This window comes from Eutrigla gurnardus, assembly GCF_963514095.1.
Source record: "Eutrigla gurnardus genome assembly, chromosome: 18".
In the NCBI taxonomy this organism is placed as follows: domain Eukaryota; kingdom Metazoa; phylum Chordata; class Actinopteri; order Perciformes; family Triglidae; genus Eutrigla; species Eutrigla gurnardus.
Window position 1 is genome coordinate 21,028,884 of NC_139929.1, and position 17,024 is coordinate 21,045,907.

General features: G+C 44.2%; 1 protein-coding gene across 1 annotated transcript in view; it reads left to right on the plus strand.

Moving 5' to 3' along the window:
• The window catches only part of tgfbr1b (transforming growth factor, beta receptor 1 b), an 80,041-nt gene that overhangs the window by 26,767 nt on the left and 36,250 nt on the right, over positions 1-17,024 (plus strand). The window contains exons 2-3 of the mRNA XM_084033819.1: positions 14,060-14,311; positions 16,537-16,803. Coding sequence (XP_083889945.1) covers positions 14,060-14,311; positions 16,537-16,803 — 519 coding nt within the window. The remainder of the gene's footprint in view (positions 1-14,059; positions 14,312-16,536; positions 16,804-17,024) is intronic.

The following is a 17,024-nucleotide window of genomic DNA, read 5'->3' on the forward strand; positions in this document are numbered from 1 at the left end:
CCATACTGAACTATGTTCTGCTCTGATCTTAGACGAGGTGATACATACCTCCCTCTCCTCTGTGCGTGCACTCGATGGCTCTTGCGCGCACATCCGCGCAGCGCTAATTTGCTAGCATGTAGCTTGTCCCAGTATATTCCTTAGGATCCAAAGGGGGGTGAAGTTAGAAGCGACCAAGCACTTCCACGTTGTCCCTATTTAAATACGGTTACGTGAGTAGTTACACGACCCAAGTTTGGTTACACAAAATGAAACATGCCAATTTTTCTAAGCGGATAACAAGGATAACTATATAGTATGGCGGAATAACAACTGGAAGCACTTCGACGTCGGCGCAGTAATATCATCACTCCGCTCCCCCTCTTACTTCCGTCAATAGAACCTACGTGACCTGCACGCCGCCGCCTGCACTACCTGTAGTAGTTTGTGCACAGTTGAGGAAGCATCAGGTTGTAGTAAGATAGTTTGTGAACAATCAAACATTGTGGTTATAACGTGCATCGTACAGGGTTGTGAAAACAAGCAGAAGGTATATAGTCCCGTCATGTTTTGAGTGATGATATTACTGCGCCGACGTCGAAGTGCTTCCAGTTGTTATTCCGCCATACTATATAGTTATCCTTGTTATCCGCTTAGAAAAATTGGCATGTTTCATTTTGTGTAACCAAACTTGGGTCGTGTAACTACTCACGTAACCGTATTTAAATAGGGACAACGTGGAAGTGCTTGGTCGCTTCTAACTTCACCCCCCTTTGGATCCTAAGGAATATACTGGGACAAGCTACATGCTAGCAAATTAGCGCTGCGCGGAGTGCGCGCAAGAGCCATCGAGTGCACGCACAGAGGAGAGGGAGGTATGTATCACCTCGTCTAAGATCAGAGCAGAACATAGTTCAGTATGGAAAAGCGGTGGTGTTTTCCTTTAAGGAAAGGGGAAAAGTAGAAAAACAAAATTTCTCGAAGTAAAACTCTGCGTGTGGGGGCTTCAGAGTCAGTTGAGGATCAGCAGACGAACGGCGTCCGGCTCCCTCCAATGCGCTCACGCCGCCGTGACACACAGGCGGCCAAAAGTTTAAATACGGTTACGTGAGTAGTTACACGACCCAAGTTTGGTTACACAAAATGAAACATGCCAATTTTTCTAAGCGGATAACAAGGATAACTATATAGTATGGCGGAATAACAACTGGAAGCACTTCGACGTCGGCGCAGTAATATCATCACTCAAAACATGACGGGACTATATACCTTCTGCTTGTTTTCACAACCCTGTACGATGCACGTTATAACCACAATGTTTGATTGTTCACAAACTATCTTACTACAACCTGATGCTTCCTCAACTGTGCACAAACTACTACAGGTAGTGCAGGCGGCGGCGTGCAGGTCACGTAGGTTCTATTGACGGAAGTAAGAGGGGGAGCGGAGTGATGATATTACTGCGCCGACGTCGAAGTGCTTCCAGTTGTTATTCCGCCATACTATATAGTTATCCTTGTTATCCGCTTAGAAAAATTGGCATGTTTCATTTTGTGTAACCAAACTTGGGTCGTGTAACTACTCACGTAACCGTATTTAAATAGGGACAATGTGGAAGTGCTTGGTCGCTTCTAACTTCACCCCCCTTTGGATCCTAAGGACAAGCTACATGCTAGCAAATTAGCGCTGCGCGGAGTGCGCGCAAGAGCCATTGAGTGCACGCACAGAGGAGAGGGAGGTATGTATCACCTCGTCTAACATCAGAGCAGAACATAGTCCAGTATGGAAATGCGGTGGTGTTTTCCTTTAAGTGTGATATAGTGTCAAAGTCCAGTTACTCAATAAAAAACAAATTAGCAAAATATCTGCCCTGCTACTAGTTTGTCACGGCCTCAAAGAAAGCTAGCGAGAGTGGAGCTGAGTGTGGAGGCGCCATGTTGAGAAGATAAAAGGTAAATGTGCTTTGTATGGACTTCTAAAGGAAGAGGAGCTGAAGAACAAGTGATCGTTTGATCACTATTCCTCAGCAGCCAACCTAATGCATGAGACACAATTGTTCCCATGTCAGTAGAAGAAATGTCCCTGACATGTTTAGCTCCACAGAACGTGTTATGATCGACCCTTCTACACGATCCCAGACCCACAGTGGAGACGGACTCTAACCAGTTCTTAGGGCCCTATGACATCCGTTTAATTTTTTACAGATTCCGTTTTATTTTTTCCAAAATTCTGTTTTCCGTTGTAATTTTTCTAAATTATTTTACAATTTTATAGCATTTTTTTCCCATCAAAAATCAGAATCAAAATTAAGAAATTTATTGAAGAAACATTCTATTAGTTCTAATTCCAATTCCTTGTCATTCAGAGACCATACACATGTGCATAAATATGCAAGTGTATGTGCAATGATTTATGGAGGAGTCGCAATACACCACCCACTTTTTCAAATCCCAACGTTCACCACGTCTAAAGTCAGCGCATCTGTCGATCCACTCGCCGATATTTAAGTTTCACTTTCAGTTGTGAGATTGTGTTTGTAGTTCATCACACGTGTGTGTGGGTGTGGGTGGGTGGGTGGGTGTGTGTTTGTGTGGGTGGGTGGGTATAATGTTAGAGAAAACACAGATTTTTATAAATTGTATCCAGATTTTGACAAATTCCACGGAATTCCGCGTTTTAAAGTTGATTCCATTTTCATTGTCAGATTCGGCGATTCCGTCCACGTTTTCCTCATCGTGGAAATCATAGAGCCCTAAATTCTTGATAGAAACTGATCCACACCCTCTGGCTGTGTAAAGCACCCCTCTGCCATTGCTGAAGCAGATTGGAGTGAACTGCACAGAGATGGAGTGTGAGTGAAAGCCGGGGAGGGCCAGCTGGTTAAAGGACAGCTGGATTTAGAATCATTGCTTTCACTTCATTGTCCCCAGCAGGCATGTTTAAGGCATTTAAACATGCATTCGTTTAACAACTTCATCATTGCTGTAATCCAAAATATTTTCAGGGGGTGACTTGAAAAAGATGTCTAGGTTGTGTTATCATGGTAAAGAAGTAGAACACAGAGCCAGATTAAAAATAAACAGGATACAATTACACATTATATTAAAATATAATTTAGAATGCAGGGAGACCGTATGATTTATGATCATCATATTCAAGATTACATGTCTAATCTGTGACACAATAACGATATTTGTGATTCCTGTATGATTTAGTGTCATTTTCAGAGTTTTAAGCATATTTGACAATTAACAGGATAATATGCCAACACTAGAGCACTACAGTCTGAGTCAGCATCCCACTAAAATGAACAATGCTGAATGTTATCACAGCGACAAAGAGATTATATTTAGAGTGGATCAGTCATGGCCAATCTTGTGCTTTTTTCACAGTGGGCATTGTGACAGCAGGAAAAGCAAAGTGGGATCATATTTGAACAATTTTAATTACATAAAAGCAGTTCAAACATAGATCGCCAGACTTAACTTGTAGACCCAACACTTGGGTATCCTTTTCAAATCATTCCTGTGAGCAGGCCACTGAAAGAAACATCCCATCTCCAACATCCCGGTGTAAATCCAGCTCCATTCACTGCAGACGGTGATTTGCATGGTTTTTGCAGGCGCTTACACAGCTTCCAGAGTAATGTCTTCACCCCTTCGCTGTAGGCACACAGTTTCAATCCCTAACCGGGCTTGGATGCAAACAAAACCACAGCCCGGCAGATTACACTGAATTCATTTCATGCTTGTATCTTGAAATATTGACTTGCAGCGTGTAGATTTTCTTCTTCTTTTATTTATTCCTGACACCCGTTTCAGCATTTTCCCTTCTATTGTTGTAAGAATGAGAGGGGTCAGAGATGGGGGGGGGGGGCAAAAGGAGGGAGGCAGGATGCTAATAAAAGGCGAGCAAGAGAGAGGAGGGGTGGATGGAGGGATTAATGTGGTTCAGCCCCTGCTGACGGCCGGCTTTGTCGTGTATTGTTCCTCTGTTGCCGGGATACTACACAGCCAACAATCCACAATGCGTAACGCGGCTACAAAACGATGTTTCAATGCGGTGGAAATGAAGCCGTAAGCATCCAGCATAGACCCGACCTCCAGTGGATATGCATTCACTTCCTCGTCGACTCAAAAATGTGACACTACAGAGGAATTCTGGGCCACAGATCGAGAGTCAGATAGAAGCTCTGCAGTGGCTTTTTAATTAAAATACACAGAATAAGTTCTGAATAATTAGTCGATTAGTTAATTAGTTATTTTCTAGGGGTGTAACGGTACACAAAAATCTCGGTTCGGTACGTACCTCGGTTTTGAGGTCACGGTTCGGTTCATTTTCGGTACAGTAAGAAAACAAAATGCAAAATATAAATGTGCTAGTTTTTTATTACTTTTGTGCTTTTAACAGTAGGAACATGCACTGGAGCTAGAATGCTGCTCAAAAATATAAATACAAGTATTTAAAATATTAATTTAAAAAATAAATAAAAATAACAGCTCAGATTAAATAACATAAATAAGGCTCAGACTGTTTCTTTAAAAACAAATCTTTCCTGAGTGCAAAATTGAACATTTGCAACACTAAACAGTTGCTCAGATTAACTTTTACTTCCCCCCCCAATCTTTAGCCCTGATGACTTTCACTCAATCTTCATGTTTTTTGCCAGAAAAATCAGCTTATCCACATTGTCTGCAGAAAGAGCAGACCTGCTTGCAGTTACAATGTCTCCAGCTGTGGAAAATACCCTCTCACTGGGCACGGAGGTAGCAGGTATGGCGAGGTAGTGTCTGGCTAACTTAGCAGTAAGAGGAAAGATGGGCTCATTGGTCTTCCACCACAGAAGTGGGTCAGAATCCAGTGGAATGCAGTTGACTGCCTTGTATGAGGTAACCTCTTCTTTCACCAGCTGCAAAGTAGGCTTGTCTCCCACCTGAGTCTTGAAGAGTGTACCGAACAGTTCAGCCATTGCAGACTTCTTGACAGGTGGAGATGATTCAGGTGCCCCTGTTCCTGAGGATGAACTGGCTGCTGATGTCCCTGTGGCCTCCTCACTCTGCAAAATAAAATGACAAAAAATGTATGAATATTTAATGAGTACTATTAACACCAGTTTCTTTGTTTCAAATTAAAAAAGATTTATTATTATTATAATACCTTTTCTTCCATTGACACAATCTCTGTGATGAGGCTGTTATAGATTCTGTCACGACAGGCATCATCCACATGAGGTAGGGCCTTGAACCTGGGGTCAAGGGCTGTGCATTTGTGGAGGAAGTCTTCACAATCAGAGTATCGGTCCTCAAGGTTGTCTCTGATGGCAGCCTTGACTTGACTAACAGTTGGACTGTCTTCTTCACTGGGTTCCATAGACTTCAGCACTGTGGTTTTGAGGGGCAGGATCATAGAAGCTGAAGGTGTGGCTTCAGTGCTTATCAGTGTAGTGATGGTTTTTAGTGGTTTAAGGACCTCAACTATCTCCTCTGCCATCCTCACATCCTGGTCAGACAGTGTGGTTATATCTTTGTGTTTCTTGATGACTTTTTCTGTCAGTGCCGAGTACACTGCTGCTTGCTGCTCCAGGTACCTCTCCAGCATGTCGTGACTGGAATTCCAGCGAGTGGGGACATCCTGAATAAGGGTGTGTTTCGGTACATTGAGCATCTCCTGTTTGCTTTCAAGTATGTGTGCAGCTGTTGAGCTACGGTGAAAGAAAGAGACAATCCTTCTCACTCTACCTAGCTCTCTGAACACTTGGTTGAGTCCTGTTGCTTTTTGTGAAGCTAAATTTATTGTGTGAGCGAAACATCCAATTTGGGGGCCCAGACCAGCTTCTTTTACTGCATTTACAATGTTCCTTGCATTGTCTGTTTTGACAGTAATTGTTGTTCCTGGCCTCTCGAGCTTCCACTCCAACACAGTCCCCTTAAGTCCCTCTGCTAGATTTGCGCTGGTGTGTTGTTCATAAATGGGCCGAGTTTGCAGAACATGGCTTGCTAAAGTCCACTCAGGGGTGATGTGATGGGCAGTCACAGTTATGTAGCTCTCTGTAGCTCTGGATGTCCATCCATCTGTTGTGAGTGCAATGGCAGATGCAGAGGACAGATCTTGGGTAACAGCAGATTTTGTTTTTTCATAAAGGCCCGGTATGATTTTCTGGCTAAAATGTGGGCGAGAAGGTAATTGATATCGGGGCTCAATTACCTTTAACATGTGCTTGAAGCCAGCGTTCTCTACCACTGAAAACGGTCTCAAATCGGCAGCTATAAAAACACCAACGGCATTTGTTATGGCTTTAGCCCGATCTGACTCACCAGGGAGAGGCTGTTTAAATGCGCAGGGGAGCTGTGTTTGCACTAACGTCTTTCTCCTCGTTGTCGCGATGTTCACGTGGGGGTGGTGCCGTTTCAAATGCGTCAGGAGGTTTGACGTGTTGCCAGAAACATACCCGACCTCACGTAAACAATGTCGGCAAACCGCTTTGGTTTTATCAACCTCTCTTTGTCCCTGTTTATATCTCACCGCTTTGCCGAAGTGTTCCCAAACGGGAGACCTTAATGTTGCGGGAGGGTCCTCCAACTCTGGCTTGTTGCCAACGCTAGCGGCATTAGCCATGACGTCCGCTACTACTGCCGTTTGTTGTGTCGCGGTGTGCGCAACTGCGCATGTGCGGCTGCAGCATGCTCCACACATGCGGTCCTCTACTTAATATGTCCGTATGGAAACTCGTTCGGTACGCCTCCGCTCCGAACCGAGCACCCCGTACCGAAACGGTTCAATACAAATACATGTACCGTTACACCCCTATTGTTTTCTGGTTATCCAGAACGAATAATAATAATCAATTGATTAGAATGTTCTGTCATTTTAAAGTCAATTATTGTCAGGAAATTAATTTGCAAATGAATCACTAATTTAAATCATGATTATTAGCATTACGCTGCAGTTTTTTAAAAACGGTACAATCGAGACATATTTTTGACTCTCCTTTCTGTGATTACGGCGCAATCTTCTGTGTAAACGAGTTCAGAGTAACAAGGTGAAGAAAAGGAGATTCTCTGAATCATCTGACCATCTATGAATTAAAATGTCACGAATGTACAACTGGTCAGCTTTCTACGCTCTTCCCGATCCCATTGTTTCTCTGGAGTCTATTTCACAGCCTGGTGACGTTAAAGCATGGAGGGGAGGGAGCAGCCTGACTTGTTGTGAGCTTTAGGACGGCTCCACGATGCGGTTTGAAGTGGACTTCGGCATGTTTCTAAAGGCTGCCAGATATGGGACTGGGTGCAAGTACCAGGTCACTTACTGTGGTTGGAGGTCTGCCCTGCACCGTTAAAAGGTGGAGATGGTAGTTACCATGGAGACGAATGACATATGTGAAGTCCAAACTAATTGTGCTTTCTTCAGGGCTCCAGAGTGCGACCATCTTCTCTTTCCATGACATTGACTTGAGTTGTTTTGAAGAGAGATTTTTTATACAGGCATACTGAATATTTAAACTTTTGCACCTCATTTCTCATTGTGATAGGGGTGCAGTAACCTTCGTGTTCTACAGTACAGATCATACTATTGATTTGTCTAGTAATTGAATAAAAAAGATTTTGCTTTTATTAAATATACAAAAGAAGAAAATGCTTACTTTAGAAAAGTCAACATTTTAGATACTTAAGGCCTCTTAACACAGAAGATTCCACCGTAATCGCGGAAAGGAGAGTCAAAAATATGCAGCAATCGCACCGTTTATAAAGCGCTTTGCTTTGTGGTGTAATACTCCGTTTACAAAGCATCCCGGCTTTGAGGAATGAGAGAGACGTCACGTGACCGGCCGCGGTGAAGTCGGCCGTGTGACACGTTCAGTTAACGTCAAAAATCCGATCAACTATGAAAGGGGAACTTTTGATCGTCTCGCACATTTACACGACTCTTCAACCGCAAGCGAAGCTGCTACCGTAATGCTTAAAGTGTGTGACTTTAATCGCGGTGGCATGTAATAGCACAGCATCTGCGTTAGGGATGGCACCATATATCATTTTTCTGCAGCTCACGATCAAATAATTATTCTCAAGAAGGCGATCGTGGTGAATTCATTTGTTTGGAAGGTGCATCAGTCAATATGGGCCGGCATTCCCGTCTTAAACAGCCGGTGGAAAAGGAGCTTTAGTGAAAAGCCTTCTCCCGTCACACACCGCTGGCCTGTTGATAGGCACAAACTCCCACTCGGATGCATGCTGTGTAACTAAAGCAATACTCTGTCCAAACACCTCCACCTCCCAGAGGAAAACACACACACACACTTCATATTTAAGTAGGCCAGAACAGCCTTGGGAGCAGCAAAGCAGTCTATTGGTCCGTTTAGTCTGGCTGGCTGGCTGCCTGGCGTCAGTCTAAGCAACATTTCAGATTAGTGGGCTACATTCGGTCTGACCCATGGATGTAGAAAGAGGCCTGGACACAGAGCTGGAGGCGTCGCTCCGTACATTCCTATTAAAGCTGCTCAGTGACACGTGATGCTAAAAAAGCTTGACTTCCAAGTATAAAGCAAGCTCAATCTTTGTGATCTTCTGTACCCATGAACCCGTTGATTAAGCGCACTAGCATTTCCTTCAGCTGATTGGCCCAGGCAGCAACCTCCTGCTCTGAACAGTAAAGCCAAACAGTAGTTCCTTAAACCTGCTTTATCTCTTCTGGCCATCAGGGGGCGACTCCTGGTTGTAAAAAGGGGGCCACCTTGTGATTCACAGGTCACTGCCATGCCACCAATTAGCTTCCCTTGAATTATGACCACCTGGTTCGAAGGGGATGTGAAACTGGATGAAGCCACCAATGTGACATCGTCCATGCCTGAAAAGGAATGAGCTCATCGTATTTTCCTCTTCAGCTGTTCAACAGGATAATCTCTGTGAACCACATACAACAAAAGGCTTCAAAGGACACACACAGGTTGTGACATGCAGGTTGTGGTGATGAGTGAAGATGGGACCAGACTAGGGCTCTTCCAGTTCACTGAGTCAGCGTGCAGAAGACAACCAGACGGACAGGGCTACAGATGTAGACAGCAGTTGTTGGTATTTTCACACTCATCACAACAGATGAGTCAGCGACAGACAGACAAACCCATTACTTCTGTTATTAAATAGGGCAACAAATCCTTCCTCATTCCTATCTCCTTCTGTTTCTCTTCCATTACAGAGGTAGCGTGGGTGTAGCTGGTTGATCGGAGTTTTTATTAAAAAGCAGTCACCTGCAGAGATTTCCAATTTCAGTGTGCATGTTTAGTCCCCAAACAAACAACTGGATATTTTTAATAAAACAACTGAACCTCTCCTGAGGGTGAAGTCTCTGAATTTTTTATCAAGACTGCAGTCTTTGTCTCAGCAGCACAGCAAGTATTTCTCTGCATGAACTGCAGATTAGAGCACTTTTACATGGAGCATCTGCAGAGATCACTGTACAAACCCTTTAATTAGGCTTGGGGTAAATCTTTTTTTATTTACATTGACATTGAGATTTGCACTTGAGATATGCAATAGTCATGTCACAGGATGTGTGATGTTGACAAATACAGTCACACATGTCACGCTACAACTATTTTGCTTCTTGAAACTAAGGGAAACTATATTTTTCTCCTTTGTGGGAGGAGCCTCTCCCCAGTAGTCATGGTGCGCTGCGACCGGCTACATTATAGCGGGTTTAAAGACCCGGGTTGAAGGTGACTCGTGGATCTGACTGTGAGCGTTACAGCAGCCCTCACCATGACTTCGCCACTTCCTAAATTCTCGCTCCACCCTTTCTCCCTGAGGGAGGAACAGTCAACCAGGTCCAGAGTGGGCGGGGCACGGAGTCTGTCTGATTAACCTGCTTTGCGGGAGTTTTTATTTAATATATATATAACTAGTGTTTGTGAATACATTTTTACTCAAAAACTAAATTTTCTGTCAATCTATAATCCTAATTTAGTGAGTGCAAAGTGCATCAAATTGCAGAAAATACAATATTGCAATGTCAGTTTTGTTCTGGGATCCTGCAGCTCTATGTTCGTCCACCAGGTCAGTCCACCTGAATTGAACCTGACTTCAGGCTAAGCAAGACAAGACACTGCTTAGGTGTTGAGGAGTTGTAACATTTATTCAACCGGCTCAGTAATGATCAGTGCTCAGGATTATTGACACAATGTTCAAGATACAAGTTAACGCAGTCATATTTTTATATTTATATATAAAACTGTGTTTAGCAGACGTATACGTTCTAACCTGGACATTGACAAATGGAAAGCCCAGAAAAAACCCCAACATTATCAGTTTTCATAGGCACTGTTTCTGCAGAAGAGCATAGTTCTTATAGAAATCTGTGAAATAACCTGGGTATCAAGGACATTGTTACCACTGTAAAAATTGAACTCGGGAAAAATATTGAATAGCGAGTCCGCAATTTCCTGACTGTTTAGAGACAAATTGACGGATGAATTGCTAATAAAAATAACAATTGCTTGTTGCAGCCATAATTGGACATTCTGAAATACAGCTTAAGCACCACAGCATGGCGTTCAAATGACTTCTAACAAATTGTGATTTTGCACTAGCACACAATATATCACTCACCTGCATTGGATTAGGGTGGAGGGAAATCTATCACAAACGCTGGACAAATACAACCACAGCTTTCTATCTGCATGGATGGATACCACAACGCGAGTACAAAGTGAGACAATATGTTACACTTGAGATGACAGACTGTTGTTTTCAGTCTGAACAGGCTGTGGAGGACACCAGAGACACCAAAACAACGTTATCACATGTTACCTAGGGCTGTACCCAAATCAGAATGCTTTGGTTTGAATCAGATTTGGCTGTTAAATGTTAAGACTTGACTTTTTGGCATCGCAAACCTGACCCCTGCGGTCTGCGTGGGCGATTGCAAATCCTTTGCCCCGATGCAAAGAATCGAGAAAAGAAGCTTCAATGTTTGGCAATAAAGTGACTTCATTTTCTTAAGGAATCTACTGTGTACCAGGCCATCATAAATCCATGTCAAATTCATGGATTTCTTTCTTGAACTAGACTTTGTGGATCATATTTCACCCTCTTTCTACTAGGGTCGTCAAAAAATGGATACTAGATAATAGACACTAAAATTTGTATCGGATTCTTCCTTTATTTTTTCTTATTTCCAGTCTTCTACTTTAACAGTTACACTACAAATTGCAACTTTCTTCATGTGTAAAATGACCTTTCAATTAGATCAACATCATGTGTTATTCATGGCACAATGAATTCAATTCAAAAAAGATAATTATTTGTCTCTTGCTGCTGACTACCGTACACATATTTTTCAAAATAAGGTCCCATGGGAAAGGGTTGTGGATTAGCCTCTCTGTAACAAATACAAACACCTTTCATCAAATCATAATCTACAAGAACATGGCCTCCTAAACAACCTCAACATACTAAACTGTGTTGTTTCACCACGTATGCCAGTAAGTATCACCGCACTTACACAGCAGGACGCTGAACCACCACTTCCTGTTAGCAGGTTCCCTTTAAGACATACCACGACACGTAGAACATTCCAGTTGTTTTGTAGTCTAGACACACAGGGCTGTGTGTGTGTGTGTGTGTGTTGTGTGTGTGTGTCATGTCTGTTCCCAGGCTGAGTCAGGAGACGAGTGTCAGCTGGCTTTTATTTAGCCGTCTCCTGTCCTCCACTACTTGAGCTGTCTTTTCATTCTCCGCTCGCTCGCTCACACACACACACACACACACACACACACACACACACACACACACACACACACACACACACACACACACACACACACACACACTCACCGCTGCTGTTGTTTTCTTGTTGTGTATTCACGGCTCTGTCTGTCTGGTATTCACAGACAGACAATTCCATGAGTTCCATGTAGCCTGCTGTTCTCATTTTACTGAGTCAATCTACTGATACCATTCTCATGCTGGTTGTGTAGTTCTTCTTAGTTATGTAATGGCCTTGTTTGCTAGCATTTCCTGAATAAGTTACTGGAATGAAATCTTTGCACTGTGCACTTAAGTGATGAATCTTTATCTTGATGAGGAAATTAGATATTTGGAAATTTTAGTTTGGGACAGAAATAAATGATCCAGGATATTGGTGAATAAATGTGACTTTATTAGCTGTGGGACAGCTGGTCTCAAAGCTGTGGGACATGCTGTCAATATCTGGTTGGAAGATTCATGTTCATGTCACCAAATAGAATTTCTAAATACCGGTATCTCTTTCGACAGCAGCGCCGTTTCTATGATTTTATTATATTATATTAGAATTAGGATGATATTAGTGTTGGGGTTGTAGCAGGAGCAGATTTGGTTATCAACAGCTAATTATTAATGTCAATATGATTATCGATATTAATAATTATATTTCATATATTATCATGATATAATCATGAATAAACGGGGCACCCCCCTGGGATCAGGGAAAAGAGAGAGAGAGAGAGAGAGAGAGAGAGAGAGAGAGAGAGAGAGAGAGAGAGAGAGAGAGAGAGAGAGAGAGAGAGAGAGAGAGAGAGAGAGAGAGAGAGAGAGAGAGAGAGAGAGAGAGAGAGAGAGAGAGAGAGAGAGAGAGAGAGAGAGAGAGAGAGCTATGGGCGGCCACCAGATGGAACTATTCCTCGCAGCGTTCAGGGGCGGAGCCACTGGCGTCCGATGGAGTAGAGAGAGAGAGAGAGAGAGCCGTATGTAGCCACCAGATGTAGCTATGTCCCTAGCGTCCGCCGGGAACAGCTGGCTTAGGACACGTGTGTGCGGCGTGTATGTGTGTGTGTGTGTGTGTTAGCGGGACACAAACAAAGAGAGAGAATGCGCTAGCGATATTCTGAGTCCCAGAAGGCGTGCCGCTATCACACGGGCTCGAGTGAATGAACTGGCGTTTATTCCACGAGACCGGTCTTTTAACTGATAGTAGAGGCTTTCTGAGCTCGCGAATATGGCGGAGGTTAGTCGAAAACACTGTTACAGAAATCAACCCAGCTGCGTGGGTACCCGATCAGTATTCAAATACAGCAGCACATGAACCAACGGACTCGGCGGTCCGCGATCAGAACTTAAAACACGTTAGCAAGAATTACAAGCATATCCTACACTATCACTTGTGTCTCTGCCCAGACTGATAGCATCTTACTGGTATCGTTGCGTAAGACGATGATGGCGTTCCGTAACGGCGGTAGTTCGTGCGTCAGCGGGGGACGTGATGAGTCGGCTTCGTCCAGACGAGAGCGGAGCGGGTTTCCTCTCGTTGATCAAACTCAACTTAAGAAAACAGTTGGTGTTTCCTCCTTCCACGAGCGGCGATATAATCGCGGCTTGGCGATTTAGTCAGCTTACTTCAGACAGCGTCTGGTAGCTGGAAGGCAGGAACCGGCTTGGTTCCTCTTGTTGCAGCAGTGCGCTGCAGGAGGGGTCGCCTCCCGTTGCAACGTGGTGTTGCGCCGGTTGTGGGGAGAGACGCCAGAGTAGGAGTCAGAGAGCGAGCGTTCTCCAGTCGGCTTCGGTTTATAAAGCTCAGGCCGCTCCAGGGGACCCCCCGGGGTTCTCTGAAGATTGTCAGCCAATAGGCACTCACCTGGGTGAGATGTGAAACTAAAATGGCGGTGTAGTTTTTAACCCCCTTTGTCCTGTTGTCCTGGCCGCATGGTGTAGTCCTAACGGTTAGGTCCCAACATTAGTTACACATCTACCCCTATGATGTAGCTCACAATAAATAAATAAGTTGTTGTTGTTGTTGTTCAGCTTCCCACAACAACCCATTTCCATTTATGTCCATGACATGGTGATGTGTTTAATTAGCCCCCCCCCCTCCCTTCTCTCGCTCTCTTCCTTCCTTCTTTTTAAATGTATTCAGCCACTGGGATTTGAGATGCTCTTATCAGTTTCACTATGTTATGTTGTAGGCCTGAACACTAAAGGCAGAGATTTCAACTTGTTTTGGTCCAATCAATGTTCTAAACCTTTGTGACCTTTTCTTGAATTGTGCAGATATCTACTTTGACATTTCAAGCCTCTGTTATAACTCTTCGCCCTCTCTCTTCTCCCTCCAGCCCTCCAGTGTGTTTGCGACCGCTGCAGTGCCAACTCCAGTTGCACAACAGATGGCGTCTGTTTCGTCGCCATCCGCAAGTCGGGGAGCCGCATTACCACCGAGCAGCGCCAGTGTGTGCACGAGAATGAACTGATCCCGCGAGACCGGCCCTTCATCTGTGCTCCGTCTGTCAAGCATGACACAGGGATTTACCCCATATGCTGTAACACTGACAACTGCAACAAAGAGCCCGATCTGGAGATCTTCCCAGGTAAAAACCAACTCACACTTGTGTTGATGTTTGTGTGAAGGTCTTACGTTGCCTCGATGGCTTGGATGGTGCACCAACGTGCTTCACATGTGGCAAGAAAAGCTTAATGCAGGAGCTTTGACTTTAGGGTCGTATATCTCTTCAAAAAACTGATATAAGAATTGTAGCTGACACTTTTCTGCACAATTAGATATGAAACTTTTGGGTGTCATGTATTAGAGGATTCATAAAGCATCCAAATATCCAGAGAATGGCCCGACTGTCTGTCTCTACATGTCAGCCCTGTGATAGACAGGCCCCCCGTGACCGGGGATAAGCGGTAGATGATGGATGGATGGAAAAATACATCTCAGAAATATTTCTAAATGTAATCCAATTTCCAGCTGGGAGTCAAAAGAAAACTTCTGATTGTGTAATCCTCCATTATAAGACTCGGACCTGTTGATTGTTCCTGAACTGGGCCGAACCTTACTTAAACTCAGTGGCCATGCACTTTTATTATTATACTTTTATAATCTACAATGGAGTGTGTGGTCACTTACACAACAATAGACACTCTATAGCATTAGTTATTTCTTTAGCTCACCCTCCAGTTTGCTTTTGTTCTGCTAATCCACACATTCAAGTGACGGTATCTTAAATTAAATGTGAAATGTGTCCACAGGCGTACTCAACTTGGGTTTAACGTCAGTATACAGTTTAACAGAATGGGCTGAATGCTCTGCCTGTGATGCAAATTCACACTTGATACTTTCTTGGCTCCTCAGCAATACACCTGCTATTAGGGCTGGGGAAAAATGTATTCTTAGATCCATCGCGATGCGGACGTGGACGATTCTGAATCGGTTCACAAATCAATTATTTGTATTCCGTATTGTTTACGGAACGTTGCACATAAAGGAGACACGGCACCCGCTGCATTTACACCGATAGGGTTTATTTGGCCATGAATGACAAAACATTATTACTGCTTTGTACATGTTGTGGAAGTCCCAGACACACCGGGAAACTAAACGGCGTCCTGTCTGAGTTCATACCCGGAGGGGGATCGGTGACTCTCATCAAGCTGCATTCACAGCAGCTGTCGCTATCAAAAAACCACGTTGTGGTTTAATTGCAATTTACGGATAAAGATCCGTAAAAATACTTGTTTTGCTCGCACAGAGCTAAGCTAGGCTAACACCGTAGCGGCTACGTAAACACTGAGCATAACGTCGTCTCGGCATAAATACGGCAGCGACCTTGTTGTTTGTTCCACGGTCAGTCTCTAGTTTAGTTTGTTCCTCTCTGTATGAAACGTAAGATACTATCACACAGCGCCGGGAGACCACAGACCGCTACGCCGTGATGTGTTGAAATGCAGCTGCATTGATTACTGCATTGAAATATTTGTATATAGGCTACAGTATACTGTTTTTCTCTCATCGCCTGTAAAATGATAATAATGATAAAATATTAGAGAAGGTAATTAACCTGTTGATTTTCTTCAAATGATTATCACAAAAGTAGGAGGTGACTAGCAAACTTTGACTAGCAACCTCAGATTGAATTTTTTTTCTTCAAATAATTCATGGAAATGTACACAAAAAATTGTTGACCTCTGAATCTTCATTGAATCGTGAAGTGCCAAGATATTCCCAGCCCTACCTGCTATGATATAGGGTGCACTCACACCAGGGGCAGTTGATCCGTACCATGCCGAAGCACGATTGCATCGACCGTCCTCTGATTGGCTTAGACAGCGGTGATTCATCTCTGTATGCTGTGGGGGAAAAAGGAAAATTAAAGGAAAAGGAATTTAACGAAGCTTCAAGGCAGAGCTTTTGCCTCAAGCATTTTTTATAGTCGAGTAACTCGAGTAACCGTTTCAGTCCTAAACTGTCCCATATTCAAATCCACCTCTTCCCTTCGTGCCAGGGCCGAGGAAGCATACCATGCTTGAGCACTCTCTCCCTCTGTGTGTGTGTGTGTGTGTGTGTGTGTGTGTGTGTGTGTGTGTGTGTGTGTGTGTGTGTGTGTGTGTGTGTGTGTGTGTGTGTGTGTGTGTGTGTGTGTGTGTGTGTGTGTGTGTGTGTGTGCTTCCTGGCTCGTGGCTAGCAGCCCTCGCACTTGCCAGCCAACAGTTTCTGGCCTGTGTTGATCTCTCACATGTTGATCTCGGAGCCACATGTACCCGACTCCACTCACTGGTCGTGTCCTAACTGTCTGTGTCCGTCTCCTTTCAGTCCCCACTGTGAGGACGCCTCCCCTGGGCCCCGTGGCCCTTGCAGCCGTGATTGCCGGCCCGGTGTGTGTGCTCTGCCTGCTGCTGGTCTTGGCGTTTTATGTTTGCCACAGCCACAGAGGTCCTGGGGCCGGGGGTGCCGCCCATCACCACCACCACCATCGGGTGCCCAACGAAGAGGACCCCTCCATGGACCACCCCTTCATCACCGTGGGAACCACGCTGAAGGACCTCATCTATGACATGACCACCTCGGGCTCTGGATCAGGTACGATGCTTGTGTGTCAAAGTGAAATGTCTCCACTGTTGGAGCTCATGTCAGTTGCTATGTCAGTCGTCGTGCAGCAGCCTGGCTGTTTGCACCAGAAGCACATTTCTCAGCACTGTTCAACAAGGGATTCTGCACCTCTGCTGTTTTCTCTAGAGATAATCTGTCTGCTTGTTTGTTTCTTTTTCTGCTTGTGTGTCCGCTCGCCGCTCTCTGCTCCA